General features: G+C 41.5%; 1 protein-coding gene across 3 annotated transcripts in view; it reads left to right on the forward strand.

The window, feature by feature from the left end:
* The window catches only part of EXPH5 (exophilin 5), an 82,475-nt gene that overhangs the window by 23,103 nt on the left and 36,841 nt on the right, over nucleotides 1-22,531 (forward strand). For 2 of the 3 annotated variants that reach the window (XM_061628646.1, XM_061628644.1), the window contains exons 2-3: nucleotides 17,697-17,854; nucleotides 20,303-20,474. In XM_061628646.1, coding sequence (XP_061484630.1) covers nucleotides 17,806-17,854; nucleotides 20,303-20,474 — 221 coding nt within the window. In that variant the 5' untranslated portion in view covers nucleotides 17,697-17,805. Of the gene's footprint in view, nucleotides 1-16,852; nucleotides 16,896-17,696; nucleotides 17,855-20,302; nucleotides 20,475-22,531 lie in introns of those variants that run through there. The other variant, XM_061628645.1, reaches the window with a different exon arrangement.

Below are 22,531 nucleotides of genomic sequence, written 5' to 3' on the forward strand. Positions count from 1 at the left end.
GAATACAGCAGCGTTCATGCCCAGCAGGGTTTCCAGCACATTATATGAATCCCTCAATTTGGTGCAACTGGTTTTAGTTTATCAGTAGCCTTCTAACAGTATTTGTTCCCCAGAGTTTTGTTGTAAAGGCCAGACAGAGACTTGTTTTCCTTGGCTCATGATCAGGGAAGGCATTTCTAGGTACGACATTCATTTCAGAGTGACCCTTTGGTGTGCTTTAAGTGGTTCATGGTTTTCCTGATGGTCACAGTCAAGGTTTGTGCAGACACAAGCAAGCAACTTAGCTAACGAAGGCACTATCATCACAAACTTTGCAACAGTTTACAATAAGATTTTACAAAAGGTATAAGCAAAGGAGACAAAAGAAAGCCCAAAATGTTTGAGCAATAAGACTATATAGTCATCTTGGCTTTTTGTAAGTTCTGTTAAAGCATGTTTCCAGATCTCATTGTTACAGATCTCATCTGCAGGATTTACCTCTATGGGGAAATGGAGGACAACTTTTTAACCTTTGTACATTTCTTCCCTTGGCCACTGTTGTTAGGACATGGAGCACAGAGACCATTTACCCAATCTGCATTGTATATTGAGGGTCACTTATTTTTGGAGAATATTACCTAAGGGCTCAATCACCTTCTGTGTTTATAATTCTACATCATATGTCCTTATTTTCACAGAAATTTCAATAAAATGCATTAAGGAGCTGCTTTTCTTTCTCATACCCCATTTGCACTATTTATTGAAAGCAATTATCATACCACTTTAAACAGACGTGGCTTCTTCCAAAGAATCCTGGGAACTGTAGTTTGTTAAGGGTACTGACAGTTGTTAGGAAACCCTTATTCCCTTCATAGAGCTATAATTTTCATAGTGGTTTAAAAGTCAATCCCTCTTCCCAGGGAACTCTACGAATTGTAGCTCTGTGAGGGGGATAGTGGTTTCTTCACAACTCTCAGCACCCTTAAATTTGTATGTAGTCCCAATGATGTGATTTTTCTGGAAAAAAATGAATTGGAAATTGGTAATTTGCATAGGGTAATGTGCACTGGAAAATGTTCAGTTTGCATTGGAATTTTCTGATGCCCTAGGAGAGTGATCGAATTTAGCATGCTTATTTTACTCGTATTTAATAAACAGAGTTAAAAACGTTAAAACTACCAAGCTTGTCTAATATGGTATTTGCAATTGGTACCCATTCATTGTTAATGAACACATGAAATGTAAAAATTTCCATGGAAAGATTTTGGATTCTTTTCCATTTTGGGATATTTTCTACCCCACATCACTGTTTGTATATACAGAGTGGCCCTGTGAGACTACTTTCATAATTGAGGATGTATGTCTGCCTGTCTAACTAACACACAGAGAGAGAGAGAGAGAGGGGGGGGGGCGCCAGGCCTACTTCCCATTAAAAAAATTCTATATCCGCAAATGTTAATGAATGAATAATTGTAGGGTAGAGGCACAAGATTTGAGAGTAGTAGCAAAAGCAGTTAAGAGCTATAACACAAGGTCTGAGCGAGTGATATCAATGAGATTAAATGGGATACCTATTAACATAACCATCATCCAAGTCTACGCTCCAACGGCAAACACAACTGGAGAGATTTTAAGTACAGGAAGAAATTGATCTCGCACCAAAACAAGATGTTCTGATAATCACGGCGGACTGAAATGCAAAAGTAGGGAACAGAGAAGAACTAGGAATTGTGGGGAAATGGGGCTTAGGAAATAGAAATGAAGCAGGAGAAAGACTTATTGAATTATGTGAAGCCAATAATTTGTTTCTTGCAAACACATTTTTTGAGCAACCAAAAAGATGACTGTACCTGTGGACATCACCAAATGGTCAGTATAGGAATCAAACTGATTATATAATTGATAGGAGAAGATGGAGAAATTCCATACTTTCTGCGAAAACAAGACCAAGAGCAGACTGCGGTACAGATCATGAACTGGTCATATCGAAAATCAGAGTAAAGCTAAAGAAGAACAACAAAGCAATCATAATGCCAAAACACAATTTAAATAACATTCCAGAAGAATATAAAGATCAAATAAGTCATAGATTTGAGGCTTTAAACTTAGTTGATAGAGAACCAGAAGAACTATAGATTGAAGTCAGAGACATTATCAGGGAAAAATGCAAAAAGACAATACCTTTAGTTAAAAAGAGATAAGACCTCAATGGATGACTGATGAAACTCTTAAAATGGTTAGAGAGAAGGAAAGCAAAAGCAAAAGGAGATAGAAACATGGTCAGAACCCTAAATGCAATAATACAGCAACTAGTACGTAGGGACAAAGAACTATTACAATAGTTAAAGTATAGAAAAGAAGAGGACTGCAAAAAAGGTAGAACAAGAGCCCTATTCCAAAAGATTAGAGAAATGAAAGGGAAATTTAAACCAAGAGTAGGGATGTTGAATAATCAACAGGGAAACACACTGACTGACTGAGATAAAATAAAAGGAAGATGGAAGCAATACACTGAAGAACTCTATAAAAAAAATGCCAGGATGACAGATTCATTCACGGAGGAACCGTATGATGAAGAACCAGAAATTTTAGAATGTGAGGTGAAAGCTGCTCTTAAAATACTTGGAAGAAACAAATCACCAGATTTGTGATCTAACAATATATTGAATCATAGCTTTGGGGTAAATAAACACAGTAAAACAGCTACTGAATCATCACCAGGTGGTGCTAAAGGCAGCTATAGAGTAGGAAAATGACCCTGCTGCTCACTTTCAGGAGAAGGGGCTAGGAAATTAAGCACTTGTATACAGTGTGAATTTTCATAGAATCTGTCCCTGTCCTTGGCTGCTTCGAGGCAGGGGGACATCATGCAGTGTATTTGAAGATATGTCAGATAAAGAATCCAGATGTAGTCTTGCTCCCAAACCCACCCTCCATAATCTGAACGAAAACAATAAAAATAAAAATTCTGTGCTGCTTTTGAGTAAAAACTCTCAGCACTGCATGATTCCCTGAAGTGGAAGGAAAAAGGAAGTGAGATAGTTAGCCCACGCTCAGTTGAGTCCACCTGAAAAGAGCATTCTGCAGTAGCACTTTGAGCACTGAGTAGCAGATAATAAGGTGATAAACAACAATAAATGTATAAAGCCATTATAAAATAAAACAGCAATTAAAAAGAAACCATTAAACTATGCAGGATGGATAAAACCATAGTCAAATTATATTACAGATGGGAATGCCTGGGCAAATAAAAAAACCCACAATCTCTTCCTTGAGCCAAAATTACATCAAAATTGGTGCCAGGTGAGATTCTCTAGGGAGGACGTTCCAAAGAAAGGGCATAATGACCAAGAAGTCTAAATGGCAGGGGACACAGAGGGCAGTCTCGGATGAATATGCAGCCACAAGAGTAGCTGTATACTATAGCCAGCATGGATTTTTGCATTCCACCATTCTGCTGCTTCCCATAAACTCATTTCAAAATAAAGCCTCACAAAAATAAAGCCTTGTCCCGCTCTTTTAAAAGGGTAAAAAAGAAGATCTGGGGAATTACAGGCCGGTCAGTCTGACTTCAATACCGGGAAAGATATTAGAACGGATAATAAAAGAGTCCATTGGCAACTATCTAGATGACAATGCTGTGATTAGTAGGAGCCAGCATGGGTTTGTCAAGAAAAAATCCTGTCAAACTAATCTCATCTCTTTTTTTGATTGGGTCACTAGCCTAGTAGATGGTGGAAATGCTGTAGATGTCATCTATCTAGATTTCAGCAAAGCGTTTGACAAAGTCCCTCATGACCTTTTGATTAGCAAACTCGTCAAATGTGGACTAGATGGAAATACTGTCAGGTGGATTCACAACTGGTTGGAAAACCGTACTCAAAGAGTGGTCGTTGGTGGCTCTGTTTCGGACTGGAAGGAGGTTTCGAGTGGAGTGCCACAGGGTTCTGTCCTGGGGCCGATACTCTTCAACATTTTTATCAATGACTTAGATGATGGGGTGGAGGGAAGCCTTATGAAGTTTGCGGATGATACGAAACTGGGAGGGATAGCTAACACAATGGAAGACAGGAATAAAATCCAAAGGGACCTGGATAGACTAGAAAATTGGGCTGAAATTAATAAAATGACATTCAATAAAGACAAATGCAGGATTCTGCATTTAGGGCACAAAAACAAAATGCACGGGTACAGGATGGGAAATACCCGGCTTAGCAGTAGTGCGTGTGAGAAGGACCTTGGAATTGTAGTGAATCACAAGTTGAACATGACCCAGCAGTGTGACGCTGCGGCAAAAAAGGCAAATGCGGTTTTGGGCTGCATAAACAGAACTATAGTTTCCAGGTCGAGGGAAGTAATAGTCCCACTATATTCTGCATTAGTCAGGCCTCCTCTGGAATACTGCGTTCAGTTCTGGACGCCTCATTTTAAGAAAGATATAGACAAGTTAGAGCGGGTTCAGAAGAGGGCGACGAGGATGATAGCCGGTATGGAGAATAAATCTTATGAGGAAAGGTTGAAGGAACTTGGCATGTTCAGTCTGATGAAGAGAAGGCTGATGGGTGACATGATTACACTCTTTAAGTACCTGAAGGGCTGTCACATAGAGGAGGGTACAGATTTGTTCTCTGCTGCCCCAGAGGGTAGGACTAGGTCTAATGGTTTTAAGTTGCAGGAGCGTAGATTCAGATTGGACATTAGAAGGAACTTCTTGACAGTAAGGGCAGTTCGGCAATGGAACCGACTGCCTAGGGAGGTGGTGGGATCCCCTTCGCTGGATGTCTTCAAGCAGAGGCTGGACACCTATCTGCGGGAGATGCTCTAGCTGTGGATTTCCTGCTGTGAGCAGGGGGTTGGACTCGATGGCCTACAAGGCCCCTTCCAACTCTATGATTCTATGATTCTATGAAAACATTTGGTCCTGAACTCAGAAATGCTTGCTTAACAACCCTCTAAGTTTTCATGGTGATACATTAAACACTCGGAGAGAATCCAGACTTCAAAGTCTCTAACAGGAGTAAAATAATCCAGACCCCTTTTGGACTTTTTTCTGTCAGAGTTCTCATAATGTGTTGAAATTAATTAAAAATCAGCCACGTTCACAGAGTACCTGTAACCCTATTACTGACCTTACCCCATACTCTGAACTTCATCTTCTGCAGTTTCAAAGTTAAAAAAATGCATGCCTGATTTTTATTTAATATAAGAAAATTAACATTGGAGTCTATGATAGTGCAGGGGATGCTCAGTAAGAACCAGCTGTCAGTGTTTTAAATACTAGACTAACAGCTGTTTGGCTTGACTAATCAGGATCAGCTTTGATTTACATTTGGGTGGGAGACTACAGATGTCTTCTGTAGAATAAAAAGGTAGGAGAAACTCTGAAAAATGGTGATACTGTTCACAATGTTTTCTTTTTGGAAAGGAAAGGGGCTTTCCCTCTGCCCAGTACCCACCCACCCAATCTCCTCTCCTCCCCTCCCCCTTCCTTCCTACCCTTTCCTATACTTCCTACCCTCCCCCTGCCCCTACCCCAGGTCAGTTTCATTTATCCTGAGCATGATTGCACACGAATAAATCCCACTGAACTCAGTAAGCATGCAACTGATCAAACCTGCCCTCCCTGTCCTCTTCCCTCCCTTCCTCCCCTCCTTCCCCTTCCCTTCCTATTCCCTTCCTAATCCACTCTCGCTTCTCCTCCTTGCTTCTCAGTTTCACCTTTCCTAAGCATGATTTTATGGGAGTAAAGCCCATCGAACTCAATATGCATGCAAATAATCAAACCTACCCTCCCCACCCCTATCCTCCTCCCTCCTCCCTTGTCAGTTTCACCAATCCTAAGCATGATTCCACAGGAGTAAACCTGATTGAACTCAATAAGCATGCAAATGATCAATCCATTCTCAACAAACTTGCACAGGATCCCATTTCTTACCTTCCGGATTAAAAAGCAGAAAAATTCACTGATAAGCAAAAAGAACCTTTGCAGTTTAAGAACATACCTATAGCCTAAAGATATTTCTATCAAACTTTAAAAAGTAGGGAAATTGGGTGGCTATAGTTAATGCATCAGGGGAGCAGGAAACCTGGCTTTCTCTCTGAGATATTGTACTGACCTACATATTTGTAAAAATGCAAACACAATTTAGGTTGGTCTTTCCCAGTGCAATCTGCTTCCTGTGTAGCTTGGAAGAATTTGGTAACAAGTGCCTCCGAGCATATGGGGAGTGGTGGCAATACCTGCAATCAGCCCAAATAATAGAAAGACATGTGTTGTGCTGATCTTGTTTTAGTAGGGAGGAAGCAGAATTATTAAGACAGTTGATATGGTTCAGATGGTCACTTTAAATATGTCTGATTTACTTTGCAATTTTAGTGAAGTTTCCTGTGGGAAATCATTTTTTTTGTTTCTGTTTCTGGGGAGTGGTGGCAACATCTGCAATCAGCTCTGCATCTCCAAAGATGGAGAATTATATTTTTGTATGTTTGTTGGTGTTCTTCTTACTTTGCTTCTTTCCTGTGTTACTACTGTTTCTACAGAGAATCGCACCTAGAAAAGTATATTTCACTAATTATTCATAATTCATAATATTTTTATTAATTTCAAAACCTTTTTATTGGTCAGTGCCATATGATGGCAAAGACAGCCTTTTGTGTTTCAAACTGGAGTTTATAATCTATTTTGTGTGCATTAACAGTTGAATCTGAAACTGCATTTGATGTACAATCACAATGATTACGATATGCTGCTACTTAAGCGATGAATCTAGCTGTTGCAAAACACAAACTTGGCCTGCTCAAGATGCATGTGTTCTGCCTGTTATGCTTAAACCACTCCACTTAAGGAAGGGAGGGCATGGTCCATTAAAAACATAGAGCACACTTAGAAATTTTCTAGAATATATTTCACCTCCTACTGTTTTATCTTGTGCAAACTGAGACATTTCTAATGTCCACTGGAGATTACTCTGCAGAATAATCAGTGCCATTATTCCACAATTGTTTCTGGAGTTTTTTAGTGTAAATAATGCAAGGTGGTGATGTACTTCACATATTCACCGAAATGGAAACAAAAGAAAGTAATTTTGTATAGGAAACTTCACTAAAATTCCAAACGTATTTAAAGTGAATATCTGATCTACATCAACTGTCTTAATATTGTTGCTTCCTCCCTGCTAAAACAAGATCAGCATAGCACGATTGCAGGTGTTGACACCACTCACCATATGCTCAGAGGCACATGTTACCAAATTCTTCCAAGCTACACAGGAAGTGGATTGGACTGTGAAAGACCAACCCAAATTGTGTTTGCATTTTTACAAATGTGTAGGGCAGTACAATATCTCAGAGAGGAGGACTGGTGTCCTGCTCCTCTAGTGCATTCACTGTAAATTGCCCAATTTGTCTGCTTTTAAAAGTTTGATAGAAATATCTATTGGTATTCAGTACGTTCTTAAACCACAAGGGTGGGTTTTTTTGCCTACTAGTGAATTATGACTCCAAAGCTGAGGCAGATGTTTGTGGCAGAAACAGCTTTTTTCAAAGCTGTGTGTGGGGCCTGTAGTAATTAGGATTCCCCCTCCTCAGCAAGGATTCTGTGCATTTAGTAAAAGAAATTTAGCAGATGATCACTTTCCCTGCATAGTTCACTTAACAAGACTAAAACAGCAACGTGAATCCACTTGCAGTGAGCATTAATTCTTTCTGACTTCCATCCAGCTATTCTCACTAGTCAGCAGAAATGTTGGCAATCATTCAGCAAGAGGTGCATAATAAACAGCATATAATCTGCAGAATTTATAGAGAATTCATATTAATCATTAAAGTGATTCTTTTTGCATTACCACTACAGAGTGTGTATCATTTTTCTAATTTATATACAGGACAGTCTGCTGTAGGTGTTATTAAAGCATTGAATTATCATTGTTGAAGTATGTATTATTTTATTCTGTCCTTTCTCCAGAGAGTTTATGGAGGGGATCATGAGTATACCTCTACCATTTTATCTCCCCAACAATCCTGTGAGGTAGATTAAACTGGGAGAGAGTGACTGGTTTAAGGGCAGCCTCTAAGTTTCATGGTTTAAGTGTTTGAATTTGGCCCAAGCCTGGAAGGAGGGCTCTAACTTTTATATAATTTGTTAAATAAATAAATAAATGAAAATCAGTGGTCGGACTAGGAGCATTCTCTGTTCTTAAGTCAGAGGTTATGTGCTCAAAAACAGCCACATCTAACAGATTGTTTTTGGAAATTCCTTTCTTTGTACTAATTCATCTGTACGCCCTCAGGGGATGGATTAGAGATTTTTAGGCAGAATTATGCATTGGTCCACTTAGATGCTGGCACAGTTACTTAAGAAGGAATGCAGCGAGGCACAGGAGTGCCAGAAAAACAGAACTGAAAGCCTTTCTTTAGCTTCTGCAGTATTAAATAATCTTCTACTTGTGTGTTCCATTTATGGCAAAAATAATGAAGATTTTCAGTGAAAAAGTTGGCCAGGTAGGCCCATTAGGAAAAATCCAATCAGTGGAGCTTTCAGGGCAGAAATCCAGGGCCTCACTCAGCAGGATGACCCCAAAATATAGCAGGGCTGGCGTACCTCATTGTGAAGTGGTGCACATTCCCAACTAAAGAGGAGGTCTCTTGTATGAGGCTGGTTACCTAACAGCACCGCTGAATCTAGTCAGAACCCTAGCGCAAGCTTTGTTAGGCTCACTAACATTACAAAGCAGGGAGTTATTTTTCAAAAGTTAGCTCACTTTTTTTAGTTGGCCCCAGTATAGTATTGTGCTTCTCCTTCTGTTTGGATTCATACTTGAGGCTTTTCTTAGAGAGTATAACTATTCAGGTCCTCAGTGACTCAGGCCACAATCCAAACCCCTGACCTGCTACACTGGGGGTTAGATGGGGTAGAGGTCTGCCTCTGTCTAGGAAAGTGCTAGAATTCTGCTCAATTTGGATTTGGTACTGTATTTTGCATTAACTCACTTATTCTCTATTACGGACTGGATTTTTACGTAGTGATTTTCCACAACTATTTTTGAAAACTTTTTTTTTTAAAAATCTGCTTCTAAAATATTGATATTAAGAACAATAATTTTATTGATAATTACTTTCATTTATCAATATTAATATCAGTATTGTTTGTGAGCGAATAAAAGGATCAGTAAAAGTAGTGGCTAGGGGACAAAGAATGAACTCAAATCAATAGCAGCCTGTTAAGTCAACAGAATGCTTTAGAACCGGCACCGGCTAATGGATCCCAGCCCTAATTCTATCCAGCCCAAAACCATTCTGCGGAGTGACACCAATGTCATTTCTCTAACTCGGAGCTCCCTGCTCCACCTGCTGAAAGTGTGGGGAGGCAGAAATACCACCGGCAGGATTCCCACTGGGAAAGCCCATGGAAAGCCCCCCCCCAAATGTCATTCCAGATGGTGGGAAGGGCCTGAGTTAGCATGGGCTCCACTGGATCATGAGCTAACCCCAAGGCCATCACTCAATGCCATTGGGCCCAGTTGCCACACCAGTTCTAGGCTGGTGCAGTGCACAGCAGGATTTGCCTTCCCCCTGTGTTCCGCCCTGGCCAGTGTGAGCGGTGGGACTGTTAATGTGGCAGTGGCTGTGCCATTCCATCAAGTCCTGCTGCTGCTCTGCTGGGGTTAAGATTGCTCTGTCACTCTATCTGCCAAACTATACGTGATGCTAAATGCATTATTTCTGATTCTTCATGTCTTTTATAAAGTCTAACTAGCAGGCAATGGGGAGGTGGGTTATCAAGATTGGCACTTGGCATGCTGGATAGGGGTTTAACCCTTTCCCACCACAGTCACGCCAAAAATTGCCACCTCCCAAGATGGTGTTAGCCCCAGGAGGAAACTCCAGGGTGGCCTTTTAGGGTTGCCACTGCAGGTTTCAGCAGAGCGGACAAAAATATTTTAATAACAGGAGTCTGAGAAGAAGGTAAATTCAACAAGATCTGAATCCCTTGCTAGAAGATCTGTTTAAGTTTACATTGGTAAATGGGGCTGGGCTATATTTTAAGAGCGTAATTAATTTTCATATACATTACAATAAACACTGCAGTGTTGCCAATGAAAGACAATCATAGAATCATAGAGTTGGAAGGGGCCTATCAGGCCATCAAGTCCAACTCACTGCTCAATGCAGGAATCCAAATTATAGCTTACCCGACACGTTGCTGTCCAGCTGCCTCTTGAATGCCTCCTGTGCTTGAAAGCCCACCACCTCCCTAGGTATTTGGTTCCATTGTCATACCGCTTTAACGGTTAGGAACTTTTTCCTAATATTCAGCTGAAATTTGACCTTCTGTAATTTGAGCCCATTATGCCTTGTCCAGCACTCTGAGATGATGGAGAAGAGATACTGGCCCTCCTCTGTGTGGCAACCTTTCAAGTACTTGAACAGTGTTATCGCATCTCCCCTCAGTCTTCTCTTCTCCAGGCTAAACATGCCCAGTTCTTTCAGTCTCTCCTCATAGGGCTTTGTTTCCAGTCCCCTGATCATCTTGTTGCCCTCCTCTGAACTTGTTCCAGTTTGTCTGCATCCTTCTCGAAGTGCAGTGTCCAGAACTGGGCACAGTACTCAAGATGAGCAGTGCCAAATAGAGGGAACCAATACTTCACGTGATTTGGAAACTATACTTCTGTTAATGCAGCCTAAAATAGCATTTGCTTTTTTTTGCAGCCACATCACACTGTTGGCTTAATTCAGCTTGTGATCAACAACAATCCCAAGATCTTTCTCACATGTAGTATTGCTAAGCCAAGTATCTCCCATCTTATAACTGTGCATTTGGTTTCTTTTCCCTGGATGTAGAACTTTGCACTTATCCCTGTTAAATTTCATTCTGTTGTCTTCAGCCCAATGCTCCAGCCTGTAAAGATCCCTTTGAATTTTGTTTCTGTCTTCCAAGGTATTAGCTACTCCTCCCAATTTTGTATTTATCTGCAAATTTGATAAGCATTCTCTGCACCTCCCCATCCAAGTCGTTAATAAAAATCTTGAAGAGCACTGGGCCCAGGACCGAGCCCTGTGGCACACTGCTTGTTAACTCCCCCCAGTTTGAGAAGGAACCATTGATAAACAATTCTGAAGACAAAGGGATTTGTGACTTTGACAGGCATGCCTTGTGCATAGACCCCTTTTATCATAATATAATAATAGTCAATATGTACCACTAGGGAACTGATCTGAGACTTGGACGATCCTGGTGAGCAGTAAGATGTGACCTAAAACAGGGAGGGGGCAACTTATTTCCTGTCCTCCCCAAAAGGCACCCACATGGCCCCTCCCCCTCTTTCTTCCCTGACAAACATAGTTTCATGTTTTAATTGTTTTCAGTGTGTGTTGAATTTAGCATTTTGTAATTGGTAGATTTGCTTTTATAATTCTTCAGGGAGTGGGAAACCTCATGACTGAAAGCGGCCTTCCAGGTGTGTCTGTCTGGCCCTTGGGACTATCACCAGGCTGGCTGGAATGTGTTCTTGCCTGGATGGAGGAATGTCATCTACAGTACAAAGATAAGAGCTACACCTAGTACCCCCACCCACTTTTTGCCTGTATCCCTGCCCACCACCAGCATGTGGGGCCCAGAAGGTTGCCCAAAAAGGAATATGTGTCATGGCCCCGTCAGAGGACTCATCAGACGAGGATGACTCGGGAGTAACAGCAGCAGACGCAGAAGCAGCAAACCCAGAAGGAGAAATGGAGGAAACTCCTGTATTTTTATTAAAATACACATTTTTGCATGCATTTTGCCCTTTTATTTTTTATTTTAAGATATATATGCATTTTTATGCATAGTTCCCCCTAATATATGCATTTTTGTACATATTGTTTGTTTGGAGAACTGCATCACAAAACTCAGAAGTGTAAATTTTGAAGGATAGCTGTGTTTCATTCCTGTATTGTTTTCGGAAGCATAAATTAGATAGTTTCTCATTAAAATGCAAACAAAATAGAATTTCTCCTCCATCCGTATCTGGAATGTAGGCCACTGAGGGAGGCTGAGGAGGAGGTAACTTCCCTCACTGACCCACAATATTTCAAGGAACTTTACTTGAAATTTAGTTCAGTTTAATTACAATTTCTTTTTTAAAAATTAAAAACAGTGCAGGAGTTAGTTGGGCTCTCTTGCAGTGAAATACCACAGTGGGGGAGTGCATGTAGCTGCTGAGGTCATAACGATAAATTTAGCTTCAATGCTGTATAGATTACAGCAAAGCCTTTGATTGTGTAGATACTGAAAAACTACGGAATGCTTTAAAAGAAGGCTAAAGTAATAATAGAAGATTTATGTAACTTTAAAGTTGACAACAAGGACATTGTACTTGTCAAGGATTATCAATACCTCGGCACAGTCATTAACCAAAACGGAGACAATAGTCAAGAAATGAGAAGAAGGCTAGGATTGGGGAGGGCAGCTATGAGAGAACTAGAAAAGGTCCTCAGATGCAAAGATGTATCACTGAACACTAAAGTCAGGATCATTCAGACCATGGTATTCCTGATCTCTATGTATGGATGTGAAAGTTGGACAGTGAAAAAAGCAGATAAGAGAAAAATGAACTCATTTGAAATGTGGTGTTGGAGGAGAGCTTTACAGATACCATGGACCACGAAAAAGGCAAATAATTGGGTGTTAGAACCAATTAAACCAGAACTATCATTGGAAGCTAATATGATGAAACTGAGGTTATCATACTTTGGACACTTCATGAGTAGACATGATTTGCTAGAAAAGACCATAATGCTGGGAAAAACAGCAGTGAGTAGAAAAAGAGGAAGACCAAACAAGAGATGGATTGATTCCATAAAGGAAGCCACAGACCTGAACTTACAAGATCTGAGCAGGGTGGTTCGTGACAGATGCTCTTGGAGGTCGCTGATTTTTAGGGTCGCCATAAGTCATAATCAACTTGAAGGCACATAACAACAAACGTATGGACCTTGGGGGGGTGTTCCAAGGGCCATATGATGCCTTGGGTCTCCCTTTTCTGAGACAGGTGAGAAAGCTCCAATATTAGATCTTTACTCCACACTGTTGTAGAAATGTCTGTGATCCTCCTGATGTTGGAGCTCTGATGTCAGTAGTACCAGGAAAAGGCTTGGATCTTTTCAGCCCTTTCCTGGTCAACTCTAGGCCCTCAAACCCAGGAGAAATTTATACCAGCTCAGAAGCTGGTGTAAATCTCTCCCCGGGGTGTTGGGTAAGACAGTGGAAGCCCATTGGGTTCACCCTGCCCCCCCCCAAAAAAATGCTTTCAGATTTCATCTTTAGAAGACTTTAAAAAAATCAATTCACAAGATGGCATGAGCAATTGGGGAGGGGTGGAGTTTTGTTGCTCATTACAAATGCTGTCATTTGCTCTACTAACAGACTACAATAATGGTTGGACAAGTGCTTTATTGTATAGGGAAAGCGGGATAAACAATAAATGAATAAATACATTGTGATGGGTGTCAAGAAAGGTTGAATTTAACATGGCTCTTGTGCAAAGAACTGTGGGATTTCATCTTGTCTAAAATGGGGCCTCTGTGCAAGAGCAATGATTTTGCAGTTTCATCTCCCAGCTGAAGCTAATTGGGAGGCCTGAGAGAGAACTCCTGCTTATCTGTTAAGGGCCTGGTACCCAACGTCAGCCTGGCCTGGGAATGTTTGGGAGTACATGCCAGTTAGGCACGATGACTTGAAGAAGCATTGCATCATGAGAAACCCCCCTGATTGACTAATTAGTTCTGGACTGTTATTAGGGTCTTTTCCCTTAAGTATAGGAGTGAAATCTGTAGCCTTTGTCCCCCTGGGTTCCATCTTGCCTATAGGTGGTTACCCATGTGGGTTCCGTTTCCATCTACTACCCAAGCTATGCATCTCTGAGGAGATGAGGGACTATACAACCAGTACCTCTTTGTACGTATAAGAGTAGGTTAGATAGCTTTGTTATTTTTGTTTGTGACTGAACTCTCCGTATTTTACCTGGCCCATTTTTGGGTGTGGGTTTTAAGGAACCATTTTGCTGCTATTAATTGCACACTTACATTTTCTTTAATAGAGCTACTTCTTAATTACCAGTGTGTGTTCATTGCAGGGGGAAAGTGGCTCTGAATCTGGTACCTTGGCTACTTGCCACAGACTACCGTGCATTGGGTCAATCTCCTAAGGCTCCAGGACAAGGAGTACTCTTTAGCTCTTGTCTTTTGGAATCCTTGGCAGGTTTATTTCTGGTGCTCTGGGTTTCCCCTTGACTCAGAGCGGTTGCCAGTTTAAGGGGTGGTCGCCGTCTACCTACTTTGCAGGATTGTTGTGGTTTGCTGAGCACTGACAAGAGAGACTTTTGCCAGGATTTATTGCCCTGGGTGGGAAATTGGGTCCTGGGACTGCATGGCATGCCAGGCCGGTGGCACGGGTGCATAACAATGGGTATGATATTTAGGGTGGCATGTCTGCTGGAAAAAAAATATGGTATCTTGTGGTGCTCTCCATCACACATACAAGTACAAATTTGATGCATTTATTTCTGAATCCACAGTGTAATTTATTTGTTTGTTTGTTTGTTTGTTTATTACACTTTTATACCGCCCCATAGCCAAAGCTCTCTGGGCGGTTTATAACATAAAAGTAATATACCATCACATTTGGTACAATTGATAGTAAAAGAAAACAAATATATCACATTTTAAATAAACATAACTGAACAATAAATGGCAGCAGTGTGCATATCTTCAAAAACAAAATATAACAATTATAAAAATATCTAGACAAAAATAAAAGAAAACCATACATCACATAAACCGAACAATAAATCTCAAACAATATACATTTCATCAAAAGCAGAACAAAAAAAAGAATAATTGTAAAATATGTCTAATAACAGTTATAAAATATGTCTCAAGTTTTCTGCTGTCCTGTTGTGCTTCTCCCCACCTAACCACCGTCTTCTATAACCAGTAGGACTATCTGTCTGTCTGTCTGTCTGTCTGTCTATCTATATCCCACCCTTCCCCCAGCAGGAGCCCAGGATGGCAGTACATTGAAGTATCATGCTCTTGAAAATCAGAAAATTACTAGACCTGAGATATGAGCCCATATATCACATTTTCAGCTCTAACATTAAATGCCCCAGACCTTACTGGGATCCATTGGATAGGGCAGGGATAGGGATGTAAGTTGTTTGAAATAGTGCCCTCTCTTTTTGACCTCTAGAGGGCGTGCAGTACTTAGAATATTTTGACACATGCCTGCTTGAAGAAAGAGGACCTGAAAATCTACTATTGGCTAATGTAGCATTTTAGCAAAGGGTTACAGATGAAACTAGTAAACTGATCTGACCCAGGTGTGAGATTAGAGTCAATGAGCCCATGCAGATGGCCAAACTATCCCAGAGAGGGTAGCTTGGCTACTTGCCAAGTGATAAGGATTTGATCACTGCTGGGTGCAGATGTTTAGTGAAATGGTGATCTGTATAGTCTGAGAAGCTTCCTTCATGTGACCTCCTTGTGTTTACTGAATGAGCATAGCAGTAGTGTAGTGGCAAATTCAGAAGTGCAGGATCCCTTTACGATAGTCAAACGATGCCCCTTCACAGCCACGCCCCCAGAATTCACCGTCTCTTCTGCAATTAACAGAATTATAGAACCAGTAGAACCTACTGTGTGCATAGCCTCCCCCACCCCTCAATCTCTCTCTCTCCCTTTCTTTCTCTCTGGGGGCTAAACATTGCCAGAAACATTTGGATTTTAAGATTTCTGATATGTGGATTTGGAGACCAGGGTACTTTGCCATGAAGCTCACTTCTCACTTACCCTAGGAACCAATTAGCATGAAAGGGGAGCATGAAACTCCAGAAGAGTTTTCTCAGTAATTAACTCTCCTCCTTTCCCTCTGATTGTCTCCAGTTAGCACAAAAGGACAAAGAAGGATATTGTTAGCCAAGTAAGAAGACTCTTCTCAGTGGCTAACACGTTTCCCTTTCATGCTCATTGGCTCGTACATTGGGACCATGCTCCCAAAAAAGTAAGGGGGGGCTAAGACCCCCTCTGGAGCGGAGTGGAGATAGTAGAATCACAGCAGCAGGATGGGCTCCTGGCCTTACATATGGTCAGTAGTTAGACAGACCCTTCTGCTCCAAAAGTAAACTAATCTTCCAGTTTAGGTTTTGTGGCCTGCAAATACTGAGGCCTTCTGGGCTTCCCTCTTAAAGAGACAGTATGCAACATCAAGGATTGGGCCCAGAGGAAGGAGAAAGGGAATGGCTGGTGGCAACAGTGGTGAGGAGGAGGTGGTTGCACTCAGGAAAGAGGGCCCACCAAGAAGCTCTCCCCCCCACCAAAAAAATAAACCCTGGAATTTACACTGCCTCCCAGGCACTTTTCACTCACAACCATACATATTAATTTTCATGTAATATTAATTAGTAATTTAGCACTACATTAATGGTCCTGCTTGAGTCTCGACCCTGAATGCTCCCCCTCCCCTTTTTTCTTCTAGTGCAGGGATGGGGAGCCTGTGGCCCTCCAGATTTTGCTGGACTATAACTCCCATCATCCCTGACTATTGGCCATGCTAACTGGGGCAAATCTGGAGGGCTACATGTTAGCCACCCCGGTTTAAATGATGCTATATTGTAATATGCCAGGATCAACTACCACGGTTTCATCTTGGCTTGTTTCAGTAAACATACTGGCAGTTTAAACTAACCTAAACCAGGAAACAGGTGCTTCCAATTTCCCCTGGCATGTGCCTTAAGAAGGAGAGGGGATGGGCAGGCCATGTGTCCAAGACTCCAGCAGGCTCATTTATGCAGCACTATATTATTTTATGTCTTGGTGTTGCATCCAGACCACCCTGTATGTCAACCTTGTGTTTAACAGCTTGCCTGATAGCCATTTCATATGTAAGAAGGCACTGTTTTCTGTTCCATCCTGTATTTATCACATGCAGTACTGTTTCCGTTCCATTGCAATTAGTCTTCTGCCAAAATGTTATTTGTCTCGCTGTTCACTGTGATGAAATTACATAATTTAAGTAAACCTGTGTAATAAATTATGTAAATTACATTGTCATTACATTATTCCACCTCATTCATTTCAGTGCAAAGGAAATGCAATTCATATGTGAGGAGGTGTAATCAGTTATGTATCGTTTGTGGACTGAAAGCAACAACAACAGTATATTCACTGGATTGATTTCCGTTCCAGACATGGGACGAATTGGCGAACATCAGCCATTTCTGCTCCCATTTCTATTTTCGTCAGAGTTCTCCAATATTCCTAGTAGCCATAGACAACTACAAATTCCACATGGGCAAGAGCATAGGCTGGTTGAAGAGGGACATATTCTGTCCATCCTCCATGGCCAGCACAGAAACCAAGCGGACTATTGGAGGAGGAAGGGAACTAGCCTGCTCAGATCTTCCCACACTGCATTTCCCTTCCTCAGGAGCCAGCATAGAAATGCAGGCTTCTAGCCTCTTAGCAAGTTGGTGAAAAAATTACAGGCTAGTAACTTTTGTGGGCTTACTTGCAAGGCTTCTATAGGTGCTTAGTATATTAGCATCAACATTCTTTTTTCATAGTTGATTGGATTTTAAAAAAATCTGTTTATGAGGAGGACCACTCCCCTGGGGACATTACTGAGAACATTAAAAAAAATTGCTGGTTGAAACCATATATATTCTTGATGTTTTCTTTCATAGTAAACTTCACAAGAAAAAGGAAGATTCGTCAGGACTTCCAGGGGTGACTGGAGAATGGTTTGAAGAAATTCAGAAGAGAAAATTTCAGAATGATGCTGATGTTGGCAGAATGTTAAAACAACCATTAGCTCACAGGCTACGGAAGGCCACAGGAAATGGTGAGTCACCACTAGTTTATCCATAGTCACCAAAACAATTCAACCTCCAACAATTAAAAATGGGAGAAAGAATCCCCCCCCTGAAATGAAGAGTTTTAAGGAAGAAAAAAGGTCATCAGAGAGTTTCATGTGGAAATAATATATCAAAGTATGTTAGAGAAAACTTGGCATCTTAGCTCTGGCTTTTCTTCAGGCTTTGGAAAAGTGTTGTTACAAATTGCTACAGCAAGTGTTATCTGAGGAAATTGCTGCAGTGCTGGGCTTTCTAACAGGAGGAGTACAGTATTTAAAAGCTAGATAGGGAGGAAAATTATATATTGTAGGGAAAATGTACCATTGTGATTGAGTTATCACACTCAAGTTCTGTAATCTTTCTTCTGGAGACGAGAGAAATCAGGTTGCAGATACAAACAGTGCACGTCTCCAATCTGCTTGTCAGGGGACAGGAATTCAATTTAGATAAATGAAATGGATGGACGGAACCTTGACAGATTCAATGGGGCTCAGAAAGCATGCAAGTGACGGTGTAATCAGAGTATCAGGACAAGATTGAGCCCATCGGCTGTCTTGCTTGACACTGATATAGATGTAAGGGGAATTTCTCTCACACTGTTGCTTTGATCTATTTCTTAACTTACCTTTGCTGTACTACACACATTATCCCATTCTATGGCACATGGTTATTAAAGCTATACAGTTACATGCCCGCCGAAGCCTGTGACAAGCCTGGATGTAATGGACTTTTACCTCTTTGTTGCTGTTTTTCCAAAAAGTAATAGAATCTAGACAGAGAGCAGCAATGATCCTGATCTAGCTTATTAGTTATGACATCCAGGCTGATATTATGTATATTTTACTTGAAAATATGTACCACTGACTCAGTGGTACGTTCTTCTAAGTAAGTGTGCATAGGATTGCAACCTCAGTCCCCCTAAAAAAAAATGTAAATATGCTAACCTCAAATTAAGTCTCTTTGCTTTCAGTGGCACAATCCTATTCATGCTTACTTAATAAGTCCCACTGTGTTAAAGTGGGCTTACTCCCTAGTTATTGTATTTAGGATTGCGGCCTTAGGCTACAATCGAGTCCACACTTACCTGGGAGTAGCTCCCATTGAACCCAATGGAGTTTACTTCTGAGTAGACATGTTTTGGATTGCACTCTCAGTCATGACTAGGGTTGCCAGGCCAGGCCTCCAAGAGGTCTTCTGTATCTTTAAAAGTTGTGGAGGGGGGAGGGAGAATTCCACCTTGTGTTTTCCCATTACAGAGTTGCAAGAACACCTGCACTTGGCTGACTTTCTCTTCTCCTAAAGATACAGGATCAGTCTCAGGCCATGGATCTGGCAACCCTAGTGAGGGAACAGGAGAAGGGAGAGGTCTGCATTAATAACTTACCCAGAGAGGGAATTGGTGCTGTCAAAGTTGACCATACCATCTATTTGGTAATGAGTGTTTATGCCCAAAACAGCATAGATAATTGCATATGCAGCCCCAGAGGTGGAACGTCCATTGGCCGCTGTTTTGCAGTTCATAGAATCATAGAATAGTAGAGTTGGAAGGGGCCTATAAGGCCACTGAGTCCAATCCCCAAGATGTGGGATCTGGGCCAGAGAACACACAGAAATATTTCTGTTTAAGATAAATGAGGTTACCTTTGAGGACCATTCAGAGAATGCAGCTGCAAGATTATTAATTAGGAGCAGGCGTTATGATAATATTTTGCCTATGTTTTGGCTAAATTAGTCATATTTCTTGGGCTAATTCAAAGTGTTATTTTAACCTTTAAAGGACTTTATAGATTAGGACCAGGCACTTGAAGGAACACCTTTCTCCAGATGTACCTACCTGTACATTAAGAACTTCTATGGAAGGCTTCCTGCAGGTGCCCCCCATAAAAAAAGATCTTTTGTTTTAATATATATTTAAAGTCTGTTTTTATGATGTTTTAGAGTATTTTAGTGTTTTTGTTTGCCAGTCTGGGCTCCTACTGGGAGGAAGGGCAGGATATAAATTTAATAAGTAAATAAATAATAAACAGTAAAACATCTGAGATGTGGTGACTGGCTTCCAGAGATACAGCCTTCTTGATGGCTGCACCCTAGCTGGGGAATGCTCTTCCCAGAGAGGTTTGTCCGGCACCTACCTTATTGTCAGTTAGGCATCAGGCAGAGGCCTTTTTGTTTCTTGAACCTTTTGGGGAATTATTTTAAGATGACTTAACTGTTTACAATTTTGTGACTTCTTCTTCTTCTTCTGTATTTGCATTTTAATTGTTTTATTCTTTCGGTAAATTATCCGGGGAAGCAGACTGAAAGGCTGTATCAAGGTGCTTCTAGTAGGTCGGTCGGTCGGTCGGTCGGTCGGTCGGTCGGTCGGTCGGTCGGTCGGTCAGGGCAGTTCAAAGGATCAAAGAAACAAGTCTTCCAGCATTTCTTTTTCTTTCCAGATTCTACAAATGCAAAACCGTCTGTCCCCCAGACCCCACAAGCTCAGAAGAATGCCTCGCCTTCCATCTTGGGAGGATTACGGACACCTTTCGCCTCTCTCCTCTCCTCCTTCAGAAGATCCAAAAGGCAGCATTCGAAGCCCCCCCAAAAGCAGCCACAATACTTTCCACGGTGAGCTAGAAGCACACTGTCTATGTACATTTGATTGCTTTGGTTTCTTTCAGAAGTTTGTCCTGAAATTATTTGCTTTATTTCCTTTATCTGCCTCAGAGGATTTCTCACTGGGCCACATTGTACATGTTGAAAATGTTTTCATGGCTGCCGACCGGCATCTTTTTTGTAATGGTTGAAGGGGTGGCCAGGTCTCTGGAAAAAATACTGAGAATTCATGCCCTGGAAGAGCAACAGACAGAAGTTTCTGAGTACATGGTTTGCAGCAGCCTTCGCCAACCTCGTGCCCTCCAGATGTTTCAGACTACAGCTCATAGGAAGTCAGACCATTGGCCCATCTAGCTCAGTATTGTCTACACTGACTGGCAGTGGCCCTCCAGGGTTTCAGACAGGAGTCTTTCCCATTCCTGCTTGGAGATGCCGGGAGTTGAACTTGTCACGCTTTTCATGCAAAGAAAGATGCTGTTATACTAAGCTATGGACCTTTCCCCATCAGCCCCAGGGAGCATGGTATTTTATTTTATTTGATTTATTTGATTTATATTCCACCCTTCCTCCCAGCAGGAGCCCAGGGCAGCAAACAGAAGCACCGAAAACACTTTAACGCATCATAAAAACAGACTTTTAAATATATTAAAACAAAACATCCTTTAAAAACACATTAAAACAAAACATCCTTAAAACCATTTTTGAAAAGCTTGATAAACATCTATTTTTAAAAAAAGGTTTAAAAACTTATTAAAAAGCATTTCCAACACAGACTGGGATAAGGCTTAAAAGGTTCGTTGAAAGAGGAAGATCTTCAGTAGGCACCGAAAAGATAATAGAGACGGGGCCTGTCTAATATTTAAAGGTCTGCTTCCTATGTGGTGCGGAACGGACCTCCTGATAAGAGGGTGTCTGCAGGAGGCCCTCACCTGCAGAGCTTAGTGATTGACTAGGTATATAAGATGATCTTTCAGGTATCCTGGTCACAAGCTGTATAGGGCTTTGCACACCAAAACTAGAATCTTGAACTTAGCTCAGTAGCTAATAGGCAGCCAGTGCAAATCTTTCAGCAGCGGGGTGACATGTTGGTGATACCCTGCCCCAGTGAGCAGTTGTGCTGCCGTATTTTGAATCCGCTGCAGCTTCCGGACCAACCTCAAGGGTAGCCCCACACAGAGCGCATTAGAGTAATCCAGCCTGGAGGATTCCAAACATCTGGAGGGCACCTGGTTGCTGGAGGCTTGTTTCCAGGGTGTGTGTGTTCTGTTTTTCTGAGTTATTCCAATGGTAGAAGGACAACTACAGGTGTCAATGTGATACTTAATTTAAAGTGACAATACCCATACCTAGCAAGCTTCCTTATACCAAGTCAGGATATTGGTCCATGTAGCTCAGTGCTGCCTACACTAACTGGCAGCAGTTTTCCAGGGTTTCCGACAGGAGTCTCACCTATCTCTGTCTGGAGATGCCAAGGATTTTATTGGGGGGGGGGGCTGCATGTGCTCTGTCACTGAGCTCTTCCCATAACATAGCTCTTCAGTATTGTCAAAACTGGCTGGACAGAATGAAGGCCATACAAGTATAGAACGTGTAGCCACTTGATAATTACAGTGAGTGAGGGGAAAGCTAGCCTTTGGATCCTTCTTTTTTTGCTTGTGCTAATACTATAAACTTACATAGCATCGGATGTATTCCAAAGCCCTTTATATGTACACAAACTTTGTGTTTTCCCTACTAGGTGCTCAGTGTTCGCACAGGAATTTTAACTGTGTGTGTTGAGTATTTCCATGGTTAAAAACAGAATGGGGAAGCCCCCACATGTGCGCGCACACACCCTCACATGCATAGCTGGAGCTGCCAGGTTGGAGGCCTTGAATCCTCTGTCCTGTTTAGGGTTGCCAGGTCCATGGCCTGAGACTGATCCTGTATCTTTAGGAGAAAAGAAAGTCAGCCAAGTGCAGGTGTTCTTGCAACTCTGTAATGGGAAAGACCAAAAGGTGGAATTCTCCCTCCCTCCTCCACAACTTGTAAAGATACAGAAGACCTCTTGGAGGCCTGGCCTGGCAACC

The sequence above is a fragment of the Rhineura floridana genome, chromosome 5 (genome assembly GCF_030035675.1).
Source record: "Rhineura floridana isolate rRhiFlo1 chromosome 5, rRhiFlo1.hap2, whole genome shotgun sequence".
Lineage (NCBI taxonomy): Eukaryota > Metazoa > Chordata > Lepidosauria > Squamata > Rhineuridae > Rhineura > Rhineura floridana.